Genomic DNA, 17,372 nt, shown 5'->3' on the forward strand with positions numbered 1-17,372 from the left:
TGGTCATCTAACAGCATTTCTGATTGGTTGATAACTTCAAATGCTCATTTCAATTACCAATTATGACTAGGCTTTCAACTATTTATGGTCAAACTTGCATAATTACAGATGATCTTATTATAATACCCTCCTTGATTGGTTCAAAATTGGACACAATATTCATTTTGACCAATCGGGAGGTAGTTCTCATGGAGTTAAGCTATAAACGATCCCATATGCTTCATTTCTTACCATCCTTATCCTTGTCTTCTTGTTCCTCAGCTGCAGTCTTGTCTGCTCGGAAGAAGATGCGGGCACTACTCAGGCTGTAGTACAGTAGGTCAAACTCCTGGATGGGATGGGATGGGCAAATTGGATCAGTTTACATGTAGGAATAACGATAAATTGTATAAATGAATTATATGAATTCAAATCTGCTCAGTCTGTCAAAGCATAGGGAGTGTGAATCTCAAATGGAGTTACCTTAATGAGTGGCAGATTAAGGTTATATCTTCCATTGGGGTGTATGGATTTCAGCTGGCATAGCCTGTTCTTCATAAGAGAAAATGGCTGACAAATTATCATACTCTTTATAAGAAAAATGAACTGCAAGGCAATAATAATATCATTTGTTTAACTCCTTGGACACTACTGGTCACTATCTAACAGCATTTCTGATTGGCTGATAACTTGAAATTCCCATTTCAATTGCCAATTATGACTAGGCTTTAAAACTTTTTATGGTCAAACTTGTATTTGCAGATGATCTTATTAATATCCTCCTTGATTGGCTCAAAATTGGACACAATATACATTTTGGCCAATCGGCAGGTAGTTAGCTTACCCTCTGGTATGAGTCTAATCTCTTGACTGTCAAACTTGATGTCTGCGACAACTTCTCATCAGCTCTGGCAGTTTTACGCACATGGTCCTGGAATAAAAACATACAAATTTGATGATATTATCACATTTTATATGCAACATGCCCTGTGAGTGCAAGACAATTGTGTTTTTCAAAGCAGTTAATTAAAGTAGAACTTTGAATTCGGTATCAAATCAAATGGGCATTTCCATTTTTCAATATTCAACAGAAAGATTGTTTCAAGTAATAAACCAGATTTAAAAACGTACAAATTAAAAATACATTAAAAACATGCATTTATATTATATTTACTGGTATTGAAATACTCATCATCAGTCGTCATAAGTACCACATAAGATATTCTTGTGAAAACATTTTGTAATTTTCGCAAGAATATCCCATGAGCATTTTAGACAAAAACAAGTAAAAGTACCATGATTAATTCACACATTGCATAAGAAATTGAAATTAAGGCTGTAATAATTGGCTAAAACTGTAATTCCAGTGCCAAAATTTATTTATTCTGTCGGTCCGTGCCACATCACTTCCGGTTGATGATGCGACTCACGGTCGAGTGAAAACAAGTCCCTGATTCGATTTTTGTTGATGATTTCTGTCATTGGTGTTATGTAAATTTCGATCGCAAATAGTCAGTGGAATCAAACAACCGTTTCTAAGTCTTCAGAGTGGAAGAAACTTACTTGATTTAACGTTTATATACTGACAAACTTAAAATTAAATTCCATGGTCGAGTGTCGTTTTTTCCGAAAATGAATGTCACTCCAACAACATCGCTATGTAGCCTCCTTCGCAGCCGGTTTCTGTTGTTCATAACAAACCGTGAGCCACATGCAGTTTGGGCCCCGAGACTAGAGATAGCCCGGATGTTGGACCGACAGAATAGTCAAATAAATTGAAAACAAAATATTGTGTGTGCATGTGGTGATAAACCTAGTTTTGCAACAGTATCCTATGTGTGCATAGGAAGTTCTGGCACCTACAAAAACTCGACTTCTGGTTCACTAGAACCTTTACAAGAACCTGCACTTATGATATAATTTCCATCTATTTTACTTACTTGAAAAATAATTACTTATAGGTTAATAAATGCGTATCACTTGTTGGTAGTGAAATTGTACAAAATAATGCACGCGTACTGAGATGTTGATGCGTCTAATGCATGAGCCCCAAAGAGGTCAAGTGCTGGCCTACATCATTAGCATAAATGGTGAAGAGCAGGGGGCCAAGAACAGAGCCCTGAGGAATGCCAGAAAGGACTGAGACCCAGTCAGCATTCTGCCCTTTAAAAGTTACCCTCTGAACACAACCAAAGACAAAGGAACTGATCCAGGCAAGCAGCTGACCTCTGATACCATAAGTTTTTTTCAAGTTTAGAAATCAGAATGTTATGTGGTATACAATCAAATGCTTTGCTGTAGTCTAGAGAAATAAGGTCTACTTGAGTAGATTAACTGTCCATTAATTCCAAGAGTTTTATCAAATGTCACTCTGTTTAAAGTTGTAGCTACAATATGAAGTCTCCTGTACATTTTTTACCATTTGGTATGTACAACAAACCAGACTATGTAGTCACTTTACTGTTAGGCTTCATAAACCATGGCATGTCTCACATGAAAAGAGAACATCCAGTTTGTATGAGGCCTCCTTAATACTCAGGGTTGCCAAAAGATTTCAGCCCAAATCGCAGGTCAACTAATCGAAAAGGTCCATTTGAAACTCATCCACCCTCTGTGGAAGATTCAGGTTGAATCTTTCTCAGAGGGTGTATGAAATTCAAATGGAGCTGCCTTATGTGCTAATTCCATTTTCATACTCCCTCTGTGGAACATATTTCCAAAATCTTCCACAGGGGTAGTGTGGAGTTTAAATGGAATAGCCCAATGTGATTGAATGCTTGACTACATTGTATATATATTGGTAAATACAGGGAAAATGTGACACAACATCTCAGGGGCGGGGGAGACAACATAAAAGGTATTAACAAAGTTAAAATGACATTCCGAAAAAAAAAAAAGTTTTCAACTTTGTTTATATCATATGTGTTATTCCCCATTGGATGCTGTGTCACATTTCAACTGTTTTTACTTTTATCTGTTGTATTCTTCTGGATCCATCCTCTGGTTCTTATGCTGGTCAGTTGCTATCAATTAGATTTATCCTTTTTTAATTTCGTAAAACACTTTTCCCAGTTATATTAAAAAGTCTTAGGGGGACATGGAACTTGTGAACCCTTGAGATTTATAAATTCACTCAAGGGGTAGGTCACCCACCTTTACACAGTATTTTTTGTGGGACATGAGGGCACATGAAACATATTGAATTGCATTCTGAATATGAAGAATGTCCTTCTGATATCAAATAATTTTTGATTTTTTTTTTAATGTGCGATATAATACAAATTTTATGGCAAAAACTATACAGTAGTTGGGTGAAAGTGTTACTGACCTTTTCCGTCTTGTATTTGTAGCGTACAGAATGAAACCAATGGAGGGAGTCAAACTCCTGGTACTGGTCCAGTAGCTTCAAGATATATGCAACACCTGTCATGAGAGAACCCATCAAACTGAATGAGAGCAGCTTGCCGATTGGCCAAAAAGAAGTTTTCATTATCAATTGGACCAATCAGCAACATTGTTAGAATAATTTCTCCACACAAAAAAAATTGGGGCGAATTATTTGCAAAGCTCCATTCTGATTGGTGATTAAAGTGAAGATATCATGTAATTGACCAATCAGAGGCAATGTTAGATCGATCAACATTTTAGTTTTTGTGACATGGAATAAAATGGCAAAAATCATTTCAACTTATTGGCCCCAAAGACAAGTAAATGAAGACAATATCTGGAAAATATATGGGTTTGCTTATTTTAGGTGAAATAAGCTTCATTTTGCAATTACGATTGATATCCCCATTTTCTGTTTTCTACTGCAATTCCGTGATTTTTACTCTTTTCCATAAAATCAAAAACTTGCCACTTTACAGTAGATGAATGCATTCTTGATCACTTTAGAAGCAAGCTACTTTTACAAATGCTCTTTTACATATAGTCCGATTTTTTAATTAAAAAGTAGCCATACTGTGAATTTGACCACTAATCCTTAATCCTTTATCAGTAGTCTCTTAAGGAAATTAGCTGATACCTAAGCTTGGAGGAAAAAAACGTGATTTTTTGACCAAAAATGCGAGATGGATACTGCAAAATGTGAGAAAAAGCGAGATTTATGCTCCAAAATTGGCGAAAATTAAAAAAAATAATAAAACAAGAAATACTGCCCTTTATGGACTCAACTTAAATATCACATTACTTTGAGCCGATATGATGCCTGACTGGCCAAAAATCCACTATATATTCCTCATAAATCAGCTTAAAAGGTCAGTATACTGAATGATTTGTGTAGTAAATAAAGAATATCACTTGTAATGTTGCTTGGGTGTGGCAGAAAATGGACCACTTTTGCAAACTCAAGCTGGAAAATCAAATCAAATTTAAGCTTATTCAGTTGTAATGGTTGTTGAATTCTGCATACATCCAGCACAGAAACATATTTTTGTTACAGAGATGTATCTTGTTAAAGCGAGAAAAGCACTAAAAAGTAAGATTCACCACGTAAAAAGCGAGATAGCATTTTCTCTCTAAGCCTACTGATACCCACATGGTCACATGAGTTTGGATAACAGTCTTCCCTGCTGGGACCAATGGGCAATTATTGATAATAAGGCAATTAGTGGTTTCCTTTTTAAATACAGAAATCAGACTTATACTTTTTTATGGTAATGAGCCGATTAATTGATAACAGGATGAACTCTATACTCTTTATTCAGAATAAGGTCATCAACTTTTACATGTGCAAGTTTTGACTCCCCAGCAACATACAAGACTCAAGTTTAGCCCACAACATCCACGGTAGGGGTGTCTACGTTTACACGTTTAATGGTTAGACAAATAACCGTTAATTTACACCCCTAAACCACGGTAGGTATAACACATATATAACTTACCCATTGCGAAGCCATCATCAGTGAATGAGGCTCCTACTTTGTTTTTCTTGCTTAGTTTGTCTTTGGCATTGATGGAATGCTCAACAAAATTCAGAGTCTGAAACAAAGGATAAATCTGGTGTTGGTAAGATAATAAAAGGCTAACAAGATATATAACTCTATCACTTAAGGTTCAGTACCTTAACCCATCAAACTGAATGAGAGCAGCTTGCCAATTGGCCAAAAAGAAGTTGTCATTATCAATTGGACCAATCAGCAACATTGTTAGAATAATTTCACCACGCAAAAAAAATGGGGTGAATTATTTGCAAAGCTCTATTTTGATTGGTGATTAAAGGAAAGATAGCATGTAATTGACCAATCAGAGGCAATGTTAGATCAGCAGGTGGTGCTCAGGGGGATAAGAACTAATGATATCTGATTGCATCAGACAAAGGCTACAACTGGGTTATTCCAGTCGAAATCCATATACACCCCCGATTATAGGCAAATAATAGACAAAAACTTAATCTCCCACACAGGGGATGAAGATTTCAAATGGATCACCAATTCAGGTAATCCAATTTGAAATTCACACTCCCTATGTGGAAGATTAAGGTCACATCTTCGATATGGAGTGTATGGATTTGGACTGGAATAGTCCATTGTGATATTGAGATAAAGGCAGGCCAACATCGAGTGCAAATAACAAAAAAATACATAAAAAATTTATTGACTTTTGGAGTCATGTTTATACCATGTTTAGAATGTCGTAAGGATCATTCATGTTGAATTCGAGCTCGATTGGAGCAATTTTGAAATTTGACCTTTGACCCCTACCCTTTGACATTTGAGGTCATAAATATTTTAAACATGTTTGGAATGTCCTCAAACTGACCTTTGCAGTCATAAATAATTACTACAATAAAAAAGGTTAATGTTATGTTGGTTGTTGATGAATAAATTGATCACTTTCTGTGTGCATATGGACAGTATATTACTCACCAATGGTGGGAGAATAACATAGAAATTGCGGAGATGCAAATTCTTTTGGTTGCGGAATTCCGGCGAGAATACATCAACTAACATCTAGATGGAAACAAAAGAAACAAATTTATGTGTAAACATTACAATTGAATGTAACCCATTATTAAAAGTACACAGGTAATACGGGATAGTGCTGTTCTTAAGCTGACATGACATTCTTGGCTTGGTGTTATCTTTTATGACCTCCACATTTATAAACATTAGTAATTTTTTGATACCTGTAGTATTATGGACATTGTGATGTGTCAAGAGTATTTTAAGACATTTTTGGGAATTCCCTCTTATTCATTAAGTTGATCAAAAACAAATTGAATCATTTCTAATTTTGGATAGTTGGGAATCCCCTTTTCTAGAATGTTCATTGTGTTGCACAATTGGGAAAATCCTGAAGATTGTAAAGTGAATATGACTTCATGTTGGGAAAAACCCACAGGAAGTGATAAATGTGAAAGGTGAATCGGGTGATTACGGTACTTTACCTTGAAATATTCTGTTCCTTCAGCAAAGTTCTTTGTCAGATTGCCGATCACACTATCAAGATTCCTAAAATAAACAAAATGACAAGTTTCTAAAAACACGAGAAAACTATAATCATAACACATAACACCATACTCTGACAGGCTGTATTTCAGTTGAAATCCATACACCCCCCTATGGAAGGTATGACCTTAATCTCCCACAAAGGGAGTGTGCATATCAAATGGAGTCTCCCATTCAGGCAACCCCATTTGAGATTCACACTCCCTGTGTGGAATATTAAGACCATGTCTTCCATAAAAGGAATATGGATTTCAACAGGAATAGCCCAATGCACATCTACAGTTCCCAAATGTGGATAGGCCTATAATTTCACATGAAATGATGGAAGGCAGCGTTTTTACAGTCTTGCTCCATTCCATGGCGTAAGACAAATATGTCTTTTAGCTATTTTAAAAATTAAAAACAAAATTTTCTTTCAAATTATTTATCTTTTTCTGCTTTTCTTTGTGGTAATTTTTATTTTTTTATTATTAAAGTCATACATGCTCAGGGTTGTATGGAATAACCCAATATTATGTCAACTCACCTGGCTGCTTCCTTTGCTTCATCAGATAATGTCTCCTCTGTTACTAGCTCCTCAAAATTCACTATATCCTCCAAATCAGGTACAAATCTGCAGGTAAAAAGGTTCAAATTGCAGAATAAACACTATCATTTTGTTTTTACTATCCTCTACCGTGTGATAGATCACAGGCAGTCTGCAGTCAGCATATACTAGTGTAAGATTGTAAAAATGTTAAATGTTAAATGTGATTTTGGTAATTTTATGTTCAAAAGAAAAGTTGATAAATTGCCGGGAAAATATTGGCATAATTCTGGAAGTTATGTCAGAAAACTTTCCGGTGTATGTTCTATGTTTTAAATTTAAACGAAGTGTCCGGCAATTAACATATTAGCAGCTTAATTTGAAACACATCCTCCCTCAGTGGAAGATTCAGGTTGAATCTTTCTCAGAGGGTGAACGAAATTCAAATGGAGTTGCCTAATGTGTTCATTCCATTTGAAATTCATACGCCCCCGTGGCAGATATTTCCAAAATCTTCCACAGGGGTAGTGTGGATTTTAAATGGAATAGCAGAAAGTATTAAGTAGTTTACCTGATAGCATTACTGCAACATCGGAGTCCTCCTGACCTGATCATCCTGATGTAACCCATGGCATTACCTGCAAAAGATATCCACAGGCAAATGGTTAATCACTAGTGCCTGAGCATAATTGGGATCCCCATGCATCATTATATGTCGTATATTGATTAAAAATCACATAGCAGTCAACAGCTGAATAGCATGCCATTTACATTGAACAGGGTGTGAGAGGCTACAGACCAAAAATGAGGACAATTGCTATAAAAAGCTGAGAAACGGTGTAAAATCGCCAAATATGGGCTAAAAATTAAAAACAAATGCGTAAATTTTGGCAACAAAAAAGAGGAAATCAAATGAAAAGAGGAATTCTTACACCCCTGATTAAAATTATATCAAGTGAGAAACATATATTATTTAAAGCATTAAGAGTTAGACTTGGCTGGACTTGAAACAATATTAAAAAATGACTGACAAAAAAACTAAGTTGCTATGAGCAGGTTCGTGGGAAAGGGGGGGGGGTGGATAGCACGGGTAGTAAAGCAGTGGACTCTTGCAAATCCAACTTCAGTCAAATTTTCTTTGCTCTCCTCCTTCATTCAAAATTTAACTATTCAGAATTCCATCCATATTGTTACCATCATGCATTTTTGAGTACGGGTGGGCTTGACAAGGTGTCATTCATTTCTTTCCTTTAGCCTTATTCAATATATTATTTACCTAATTAGCAGGTGTTCTACAGTTAAGACAAGTACTTTTCACAAGTTTCCAATTTTTTTCAGATAATTCACTGATTCATGAGGATGTTCTGGCTTCAAAAACAATTATGATTTTTCATTTCATTACATTTGATAATATCACTATCAAGCAAGAATCCTAAGGAAACCTAGGGAGGAAGGAAACATTTGAAACAATTTTCAACAACAACAACAACAACAACAACAACAACAACAACAACAACAACAACAACAACAACAACAACAACAACAACAACAACAACAACAACAACAACAACAACAACAACAACAACAGTTTAGTCAAATCCACCTACCGATTTGACTGAGATTACGGAACTGGTCTAGGTAGCTGACAACAACAACAACAACAACAACAACAACAACAACAACAACAACAACAACAACAACAACAACAACTACAACAACAACAACTACAACAACAACAGTTTAGTCAAATCCACCTACCGATTTGACTGATGAGATTCCGGAACTGGTCTAGGTAGCTGTCTCCATCCGGAGTGAGTCCCAGTTTACGGATGCCTTTGTTGAATTTGTCTGCTCTCTCAAATGGATACATCTGATTGATGTCTTGCTTGTTGTCCTTGAAATACCTTATGTCCTACGGGAGGGAGTAAAAATGGCAGAATTTGTTTTAAATTGGTATTTTTTGCAAAGATTGGTGTGTGCGCTCCTGTCATGACTGACAACTTGTGACTTCACAAATGCAAAGATAAAGTTGATGATCTTCAGCAAGTAAATAACAACATCGGAGTGGGCGCCCTACAAATCCTTATTCATCCAATGGGCTCTTGCACAAGGATCCAGAACATGCTCATCTATCAGGGGCACAGTTCTTTAATCCCATTACATTTGTACATTCATTGGGTGACCTTTGAAAATGTGGGTACAAAAACTCCTACTCTGCAACTTGAGGTCAAATTTTGCACTGTGACTGTTTAACTGAGGTTATTGAACTATGCCATTGGGATGAGGCCATTGTGGACCATAGTGTTGGTCTTCATTGGCTCTTCTTTCCAATAACCAAACCTTGTATCACTATCAGAGATGCCAATGGGTTATGAAAAAAAATCTGAAATTTGCGAATGTAGGGAGCGAAGCGACCGAAGTCTCGCCCCCACGGCCGGGGTGCAGGGGCCGCTTAAGGGCCCCTGGTGAATCCAGGGGCAAAGCCCGTCAGAAATTGAGGGGGCGAAGCCCCAAAGCCAGAGGGTTTCTACACATTTTACACTGCAGGAGACCACGATTTCTGAGGGTAAAATTACATTCAAATGGATTAAAAAATAAGGTTATTTTGAGAAAACAAGCCTAGATAGCAGTATTGAAGACTATCTATTATACATGTACTATTCTTCAAGGCTTGTTTTCTCAAAATTATACCATAAAATATGCAAATTAGGTACCTAAGCCCAGGCAATTTTAGCAGAATTAGCACCCCAAAAGGCCATTTTAACATAAAACCAGTTTTAGACTTTTTGAAAAAATGCTTCCTTCATCCCAAAAAAGTGGTTTTAAATGCTCAGTTTCCTATACTTTTTACATGAGAGACATTTTCCAAAGTATTATTTTGGCCTAATAACATGGCCTACGTGGCTGAAATGGATATATATAATGCGTAATATAAAAGCGATGATTCATCAAATTTTTGACCCCCCCAAAAAAAAAAATTTTTGGCCAAAAAAGCAAGTTATATATGCCCTAAATTACTTGTTATTTAATGTTGGAAACCATAGAAATACTGCTACTTAAAAAAAAATGCCAATTTATGTTTACAAAGTTGGATATAAAGTTGTACATTTTAATTACTTTTACTTCTACTGAACAGCTAGCAATGTATACTAATTCAATGTGTTCCTGACTGTTCAATAGAAGCAAAAGTAATCAAAATGTACAACTTTATCCAACTTTGTAAAATAAAATTGGCATTTTTTTGTTGCTGAAGTAGCAGTATTTCTATGGTTTCAACCTTGAATAACAAGTAATTTAAAACCTATTAACTTTGCTTTTTGGCCAAAAATATTTTTTGAAAATTAAAAATTTTTTTTTTTTTTTTTTTTAGAAAATCTGATTTTTGTTGGAAAAAATACAAAAAAAAGATTTAAATCGGAAGATTGGCATCTCTGCACTATCTACTCTAACTTGTAACCTTTACGTCCAGTGCTATGGCCACAGTATTTGAGTTGGTTGGTCACCGCGATCTACTGAGTTTGGATTTTTTCTGCATCCCAGATATGCAATACTTCCACCCCCAAATGGGGCGATCATTTAAATAAACAAACAAACCTCCCGAGCTTGGATTCTGTCATTATCAGCTTTGTTCAGAGTTCAAGTCAAAAAAAGCATTAAGATAATTGATGAAACTGAGGACAGGTAGCCTTTGGTACAACAAATGTAATGTTCTGTGCCATTTCATTTGGTCCAGTTTGGATCCAGAGTCAACCATCTCCATCCAGTGGCGCTCTCACACGGTGGGGGGCAATATTTCTCTTTCCCCAGTCCCTCCCCCACTTTTGAGGAAATACCCCAAAATTATGTAAATTTCCACTTTTTGCGACAATTTTGGCTATTTTGCCCCCTCCCCCCCCAAAAAAAAAAATTTACTAGTGCCGCTACTTTCTCCATCTGTATTAAGTCCAGTAGGTTGAGTATGAAAAAAGTTGACGTATAATGATGTGCATATTTTTTATTTGTAGAATAAATCCCCACTTTAAGCCACTATTTACTGCATCCTACATACCTTAATAAGCCTGGACTTGATGTGTTCATCATACATAAACTGTGAGAAGATGAAGAATTTTTTCCTGAGAAACTGGTAGGTGAAGTTCACAGTGGTATTCATGATACCGGTGCCGTGTGTACGGATGGAGTTGGAAATGTGACGGATATTGATGGTGTTCAGATGCTTGTTGTTACTGGCACTCTCAACAAAAATCTGAAAGGGGATAAAAAAGAAACCAATACATTACATACCGTAACCACTTGGGTATAAACCCACCCCCCCTAGATGGCAGATTTCAAAATGTAATGGAAATTTTAATATAACCAGAGCAAACGCTAACTCAGTTCACCGAATAATTGCTTAATCTACTTTCTGATCACCTCCTGCATGCAAGGTTTAGGAATACAGAGAACATTCCTTAACCACATGACTTGGGGATGATTTGAAGTGACCTCCACTTGAGATGAGTCTGGTATTTATTCCTAGCTATTATGTGAAATGAGACACATGTAGCAGCCAACAAGTACATCCTTTTGATATGGATGTACACAATATTCTTTTTATTTCTTTTCATTAAAAAAAGTCAAAATTCTTTAATATAATACATCAAAAGATCTCTCCCTGTATATGAAACAAAGTAAAAGAATTTATCATACAAGTAGAGAATAGCAAATAGAGAGTTTATCATACCTGATTGTTGAGGTTGTAGAGATACTTGGATACGAAGATGTGAATATTGCGCATGATCTCAAGTACGTCCAGACCCTGAAATTAAGCAATAAGGACATTCATCATTGACTCATATAGTAAAAATTTCATTGGAATGAACATATATAGCTACCAACAGCTGTCCACAATCCTACCATGATCATGTTTCAAAATACTACAAGATGTGGGCGGGTGTAAACACTGAACAAACCGGATTAAACCAATCCAGCTTTTTATAGGCTTAACTAGCCTGCTCTGTGCATATTGCATTGGTCTGGACCATTTATTTTCCATGGACCCAAGTATGTGTCCCTTATGGACTAACCTAGGTCAACAACACAAAGACATTTTTGGAATACCAGCCAAACATAGTGAATTGGATCTGTGAACAGTGTACACAGATGTACGTCACACTTTGTTCATACAAATGACATTTTTATTATAGTTATCTGCAATGCAAATACATTGTACTACGTACATGAAAGTTTATTGATTCACTTGCAAATATTTAGGCTAAGTGAAATTTCTGTGCTACATTCATTTTACATGATTTGCACTTTTTAACCCCATGAGAACTACCTGTCGATTGGCCAAAATGAAGTTTTCATTATCAATTGGACCAATCAGCAACATTGTTGGAATAATATCACCACACAAAAAAATTGGAGTGAATTATTTGCAAAGCTCCATTCTGATTGGTGATTAAAGTGAAGATATCATGTAATTGACCAATCAAAGGCAATGGCAGGTAGTGCTTAGGGGGTTAAATGAGCAAAACATTTGTACAAATTGGTTATTCCAGCTGAGATCCATACACCCCATATATAAGACATGATCTTAATCTCCCACACAGGGGGTGTAGCTTTTAAAAAAATTAAAAATTAAATTTTGGATTTATGAAGCACCTTTCTCCAGATCTTAGAGGACTCAAAGCGCTGTAATTCGCTGCAATGGTGAATCATCACAATCAGATCGCATCAACTAGGTTGCTGCGAACGGCGCACACCTATCCGCATTTAGATTGTAACATCCACCAATTATCTGTGCAACTCCCCAAATTCCATTGGGTGAAGGAAGTTTTTGATAACCAAACAACTAATCACCGATTTTTGCGATACAGGTGGAAACCGGAGATCCCGGAGAAAACCTGCGAGAGCGAGCATGGAATCGGGATAAACCAAGTGCACATGAGTCCTTGGGCGCGCCTGGGCTTGAAACCGCGAGGGAACTACTGCTGCGCTAACTCGCCCTCCCGTAAATGGAGTCAATCCATCCAGGTAACCCCATTTGAAATTCAAACTCCTGTGGGAAGATTAAGGTCATGTCTTCCACAGGGGTGTATGGATATCAATTGGAATAGCCCAATGCTTTGCTTAGAAACCATTAAGTTTGACATTGAGAGTCCCGAGTCAAAAGAGCCCTGTCTCTAACAATATGGGGGTAATCTTCCACATTAAGATTGGGGTGTACTTGGCTTGTAGCAAGAATGCCCAAAAACCAACAAATTTTGGCTCTTCCATGTATAAGCATTACAAAGGGTTGTTAGTGTAGCTTTTACAGCAGGTACTCTTATACATGAAATAAAGCTGCCAAACAAGCACACATGAAATGACATGCACATTGCAAAAATGTCTGGAAATACACTATGTGAAATGGGCCATTCCATTTAAAAATCCATGTTATCAATGTGGAAGATTTAGGCAATATCTTCCACAGAGGGAGTATGAATTTCAAATGGAATGAACACATTAGCAGCTCAATTTGAAACTTACCTTTCCTCAGTGGAAGATTTAGGTTACATCAGAGATGCCAGTGACTTGCCCAAAAAAATTTCTTAAAATAATACGGACAATTGCGAGCCATAGGGAGCGTACCGACCGAGGGTCCCTTTTGGATACAAAATTGCAATTTTTTTAATAATATTTACCCCAAATATTTAAAAATCAACCACAAATTGTAGCACTTGGATCTAGGTCCAGGGACTCTCCAAATAAAACATAAAACAAAAAAAAAAAAAAAAAAAAAAAAAAAAAAAAAAAAAAAAAAAAAAAACATGTATTTTTTTAAAAATAATTCGGGAAATTGGAATCTCTGGAGGGTGAATGAAATTCAAATGAAGCTGTCTGATGTGTTCATTCCATTTGAAATTCATACTCCCTCAGTTGAAGTTATCTTCTAACATGCGTATCATGGATTTCAAATGCATTAACCCAATACCTGCTCTAGCGTTTGAGTAGGAAGATGAGCTTCGGTCATCTGGAGTCCATATTTCTGTGCCGCTAAGTTCCTCATCTCTGCATATGTCTTCCAATCGTGAAGGGCTACTGTGTTCAAGTTGTAGAAGGTCTTGTCTAGGTAATGAGTTACATACTCTGTGTTGGGGGGGAAAAACAGTACAATTTGATATGCTGTCAACATACAGACTACACTGGTTTGTGTGGGAATATCCATTAGGCTAATGAAATGAAATGATTAGTTTCCCCGTCACATTTTTTCAGTGAAATATGAGGTTATATTTCATTATTCATTATTTTGGAAAATTTTATTATTGTCAAAACTTTAATTTATATGGCTATTACCTATATTGTTGATGAAAGACCATCTCAAAACAGGTATTAATGCTTAGATCATCATTACAGACTGAGAAAAGATTTTTATAATTGCTAGAAACATGATGAGGTAATCCTTAAATTTCCATTTATATTTACTACATCCTCTACCCCTACAACTAAGAAAAACTACTGATTATTATCAGCAGGGGATGTCAGACATTTTGAGAGTTTCAATTTTGATTATTTCCATCTCAATTTTCAGATAATTGACTTTTTTATGAAAATAATGAAATTTGTGGTTAAATTGAAAAGGTGATGCGGGCGGGTGACGGGAAACTAAGAATCAACTTTCATTAGCCTTAAAGGAAACATGCTTGTGGTCATTATGGTCACATTCATTTTCTAAATCAACCCTAACTTTGGACTACAGTCCAATCTATTTTATCCGGCCATGATGGGACTTAGTATTGGCCGGATAAGTGAAAAATCCGGAAAGTTAATTGAATGTAATTTTGCATTGAATGTCTGAACTGCTAACATTGAGACAGCAAAATGTAACTCAAAATGAGTTAATAACACTGAAAGATGGTATATGAGTGCTTTATGCCATATTTCTTAAAGTGCATGAAATCAATCTCTCAAAGCATTCAAAAACATTTTTTTCGGATAACAGAGAGATCCGTACAAAAGCAGTTCAGATAACAGAGGTTGGACTGTATAGGGTTATGATTTATGAACTGCTAACTTATTTATTCTGCTGATTGTGTGCAAATAAAATCAGTGTGGACATAGTATGGCCTACAAATCTCAGAGAAATATGTGACCAGCTCCAACAAAACCTGGAACAAGTCGCCAGACATGTTTTTCAGTTATAGGCCTTTACAGATTACATTCCCATAATCCCATAAAAATTTTTTTGGAATTCTTAATTTCATGGTATTTGACTGTGGGACTAAGTGGGACTTTCAAATCCTTGAAAGTACTTATTAAAAAGAGGTTTATTTATCAATAAATAACATTTTGAACTTTGATAATCCCTATTCAACTAATCAACTAATTGGCCCATTACTCGGAATAGCAATCTGGGAAAAATATCAAGGTATCATTTATAAAATTATCCATATCTTGAAAAGTATTGATGCTATTTACATAATGTTGGTATCATTTAAAAGCGTATTGTATAGTGCTTATATTTCTATTCAAATCATGAAATGTCAAAAATGCGACTTGTTCCTGGTTTTGACAGAACGGGTCACATATACGATTTATAAAGAAAACGTATGTTACCTTTGATATCGAGGAAATAGCTAAAGAAGCGGATGGGTTTCATCTTCAGGAAGTGGGAGATGTCCTGTAGAGGGACTTTGAATGGATTACGCTCGTCCAGCTTGAGATGGGTGTGGATGGAAAGACGCAAATCTGTTTCTACACCTCTGCAAAGTGGGTCCAGTAGATGCTATGGTGAATATAAAAAAAATACATGTCATATGGATGTCAGTGCACCGGAATATATATATCATTCACATATGCAGGGCTCAACAATTCACAGTAAGAAAAACACCAATTAGTTACATAACATGAGTAGGGGTAACAGTGGCGTTATGTCGTAGGGGCATTTGAAAAATCCCACAGGAAAATTGCCTCAGATGCTTGTGCCCCCAATCATGGTCAGTGCCCCCATAGGATTATTCACACTATGCCACTGATGAGTTAGAGAATAAACGATACGAATTTTTGTTTTTACTATTCTTTACCGTGTGATAGACGACAGGCAGGTCCAATATTTTTGAGTAGTGGATGCCGGCGCTGTCGTCTATCATAGGTAGAGGATAGTAAAACAAAAATTCTTATTGTTTATTCTCATTCTTAGTCAGTTAAATATTAGTTAAATAAGTTACAGTCATAAAAACTCCCCTTTTTTTAAAATGAGCGAAACTTGTTTACAACTTCACATCTTTTGTTGCGCGTACTGCTAGTTCCGCAATACGTCTATACATAGATACATACTCGCACCTCAATGAGCGTGTTATGTGCTTTCAACACTCGTGAGGACGTGGGGTTGTCTACAGCCTGATAGACGACACCCAAAATGGTGCAATTGTCCAAACAGATTATGTGTCTACAAACTAGACCACTCCCACTGACTAAGAATGCTGGTGAAATGTCATCCCATTAGATGCCATGCTGACTCATCTGTCAGGGCAGTTCATCAACCAAAATATGCTTGTACATTCATTAACCTGAGCACTATCTACCAATCTAACATTGCCTCTGATTGGTCGATTTTGTGATATCTTCACTTTAATCACCAATCAGAATGGAGTTTTACAAATAATTTCACCATTTTGCATGGTGAAATTATTCTCACAATGTAGCTGAGTGGTCCAACTGATAATGAAAACTTCTTTTTGACCAATAAGCAGGTAGTTCTCATGGGGTTAAACACACTCATAGTCCTCAACTTGAGGTCAAATTATGAGGTATTATAATTGAATGCAGGTTTATGAACTGAGCCACTAGAAAGAGATCATTTTGGATTCGCTTGATGGGCTGGTGCTGGGGTTCTCAATTTTTTTACTAGGGGCCTGCCTTATACGGCCCTGGTATGAGTCCAGGAGATGTTATGGGCATCTAACAAATTTAGATTGAATAAGGAAGCCACAAGAAATGGTATTTACAGGACACACACAAGCTTCTGAAATCCACCAAAAAAAGTTTAAAACTCCAATAACTTTAACACATGATGCAACTAATCAATATCAAATTCAACATATTTCATTAAGGCCTGATCTTTCTGTGTTCCATATTTGTAAACATTAGGCTTATTATTATGATTTTTTACTTTTTATTTTCTTGGCAGTTTTTTTGTGAGCCATTTGAAATGTTGAGAACCCCTAGGTCACTGAAATTAATACAAATTGATGAGGCCTGAGATGCTGCCTTCCAGACACTTAAGGTGGTACTACACCCTTGATAAATTTGTGACTATTTTTGCATTTTTCTCAAAAAATAATAACACACTGGTTAACAAAAGTTATGTATATTATAGGGGCAAGGAATCCAGTTACTACACTTGAATGTCAGTGACTCAAGACAAGTGGTACGTTATTTATGGTAAGAAAAGAGGT

The 17,372-nt window shown here is 36.2% G+C and overlaps 1 protein-coding gene across 1 annotated transcript in view; it reads right to left on the minus strand.

Annotated features, from left to right (window-relative positions):
- The window catches only part of LOC140159347 (WASH complex subunit 4-like), an 86,078-nt gene that overhangs the window by 3,077 nt on the left and 65,629 nt on the right, over positions 1-17,372 (minus strand). The window contains exons 23-35 of the mRNA XM_072182795.1: positions 15,532-15,700; positions 13,910-14,064; positions 11,675-11,749; positions 11,003-11,197; positions 8,713-8,866; positions 7,526-7,592; positions 6,955-7,041; positions 6,368-6,431; positions 5,847-5,930; positions 4,863-4,959; positions 3,308-3,402; positions 824-910; positions 232-328 (exon numbers count right to left, since the gene is read on the minus strand). Coding sequence (XP_072038896.1) covers positions 232-328; positions 824-910; positions 3,308-3,402; positions 4,863-4,959; positions 5,847-5,930; positions 6,368-6,431; positions 6,955-7,041; positions 7,526-7,592; positions 8,713-8,866; positions 11,003-11,197; positions 11,675-11,749; positions 13,910-14,064; positions 15,532-15,700 — 1,426 coding nt within the window. The remainder of the gene's footprint in view (positions 1-231; positions 329-823; positions 911-3,307; positions 3,403-4,862; positions 4,960-5,846; positions 5,931-6,367; positions 6,432-6,954; positions 7,042-7,525; positions 7,593-8,712; positions 8,867-11,002; positions 11,198-11,674; positions 11,750-13,909; positions 14,065-15,531; positions 15,701-17,372) is intronic.

This window comes from Amphiura filiformis, chromosome 8 (assembly GCF_039555335.1).
Source record: "Amphiura filiformis chromosome 8, Afil_fr2py, whole genome shotgun sequence".
Classification (NCBI taxonomy): Eukaryota; Metazoa; Echinodermata; class Ophiuroidea; order Amphilepidida; family Amphiuridae; genus Amphiura; species Amphiura filiformis.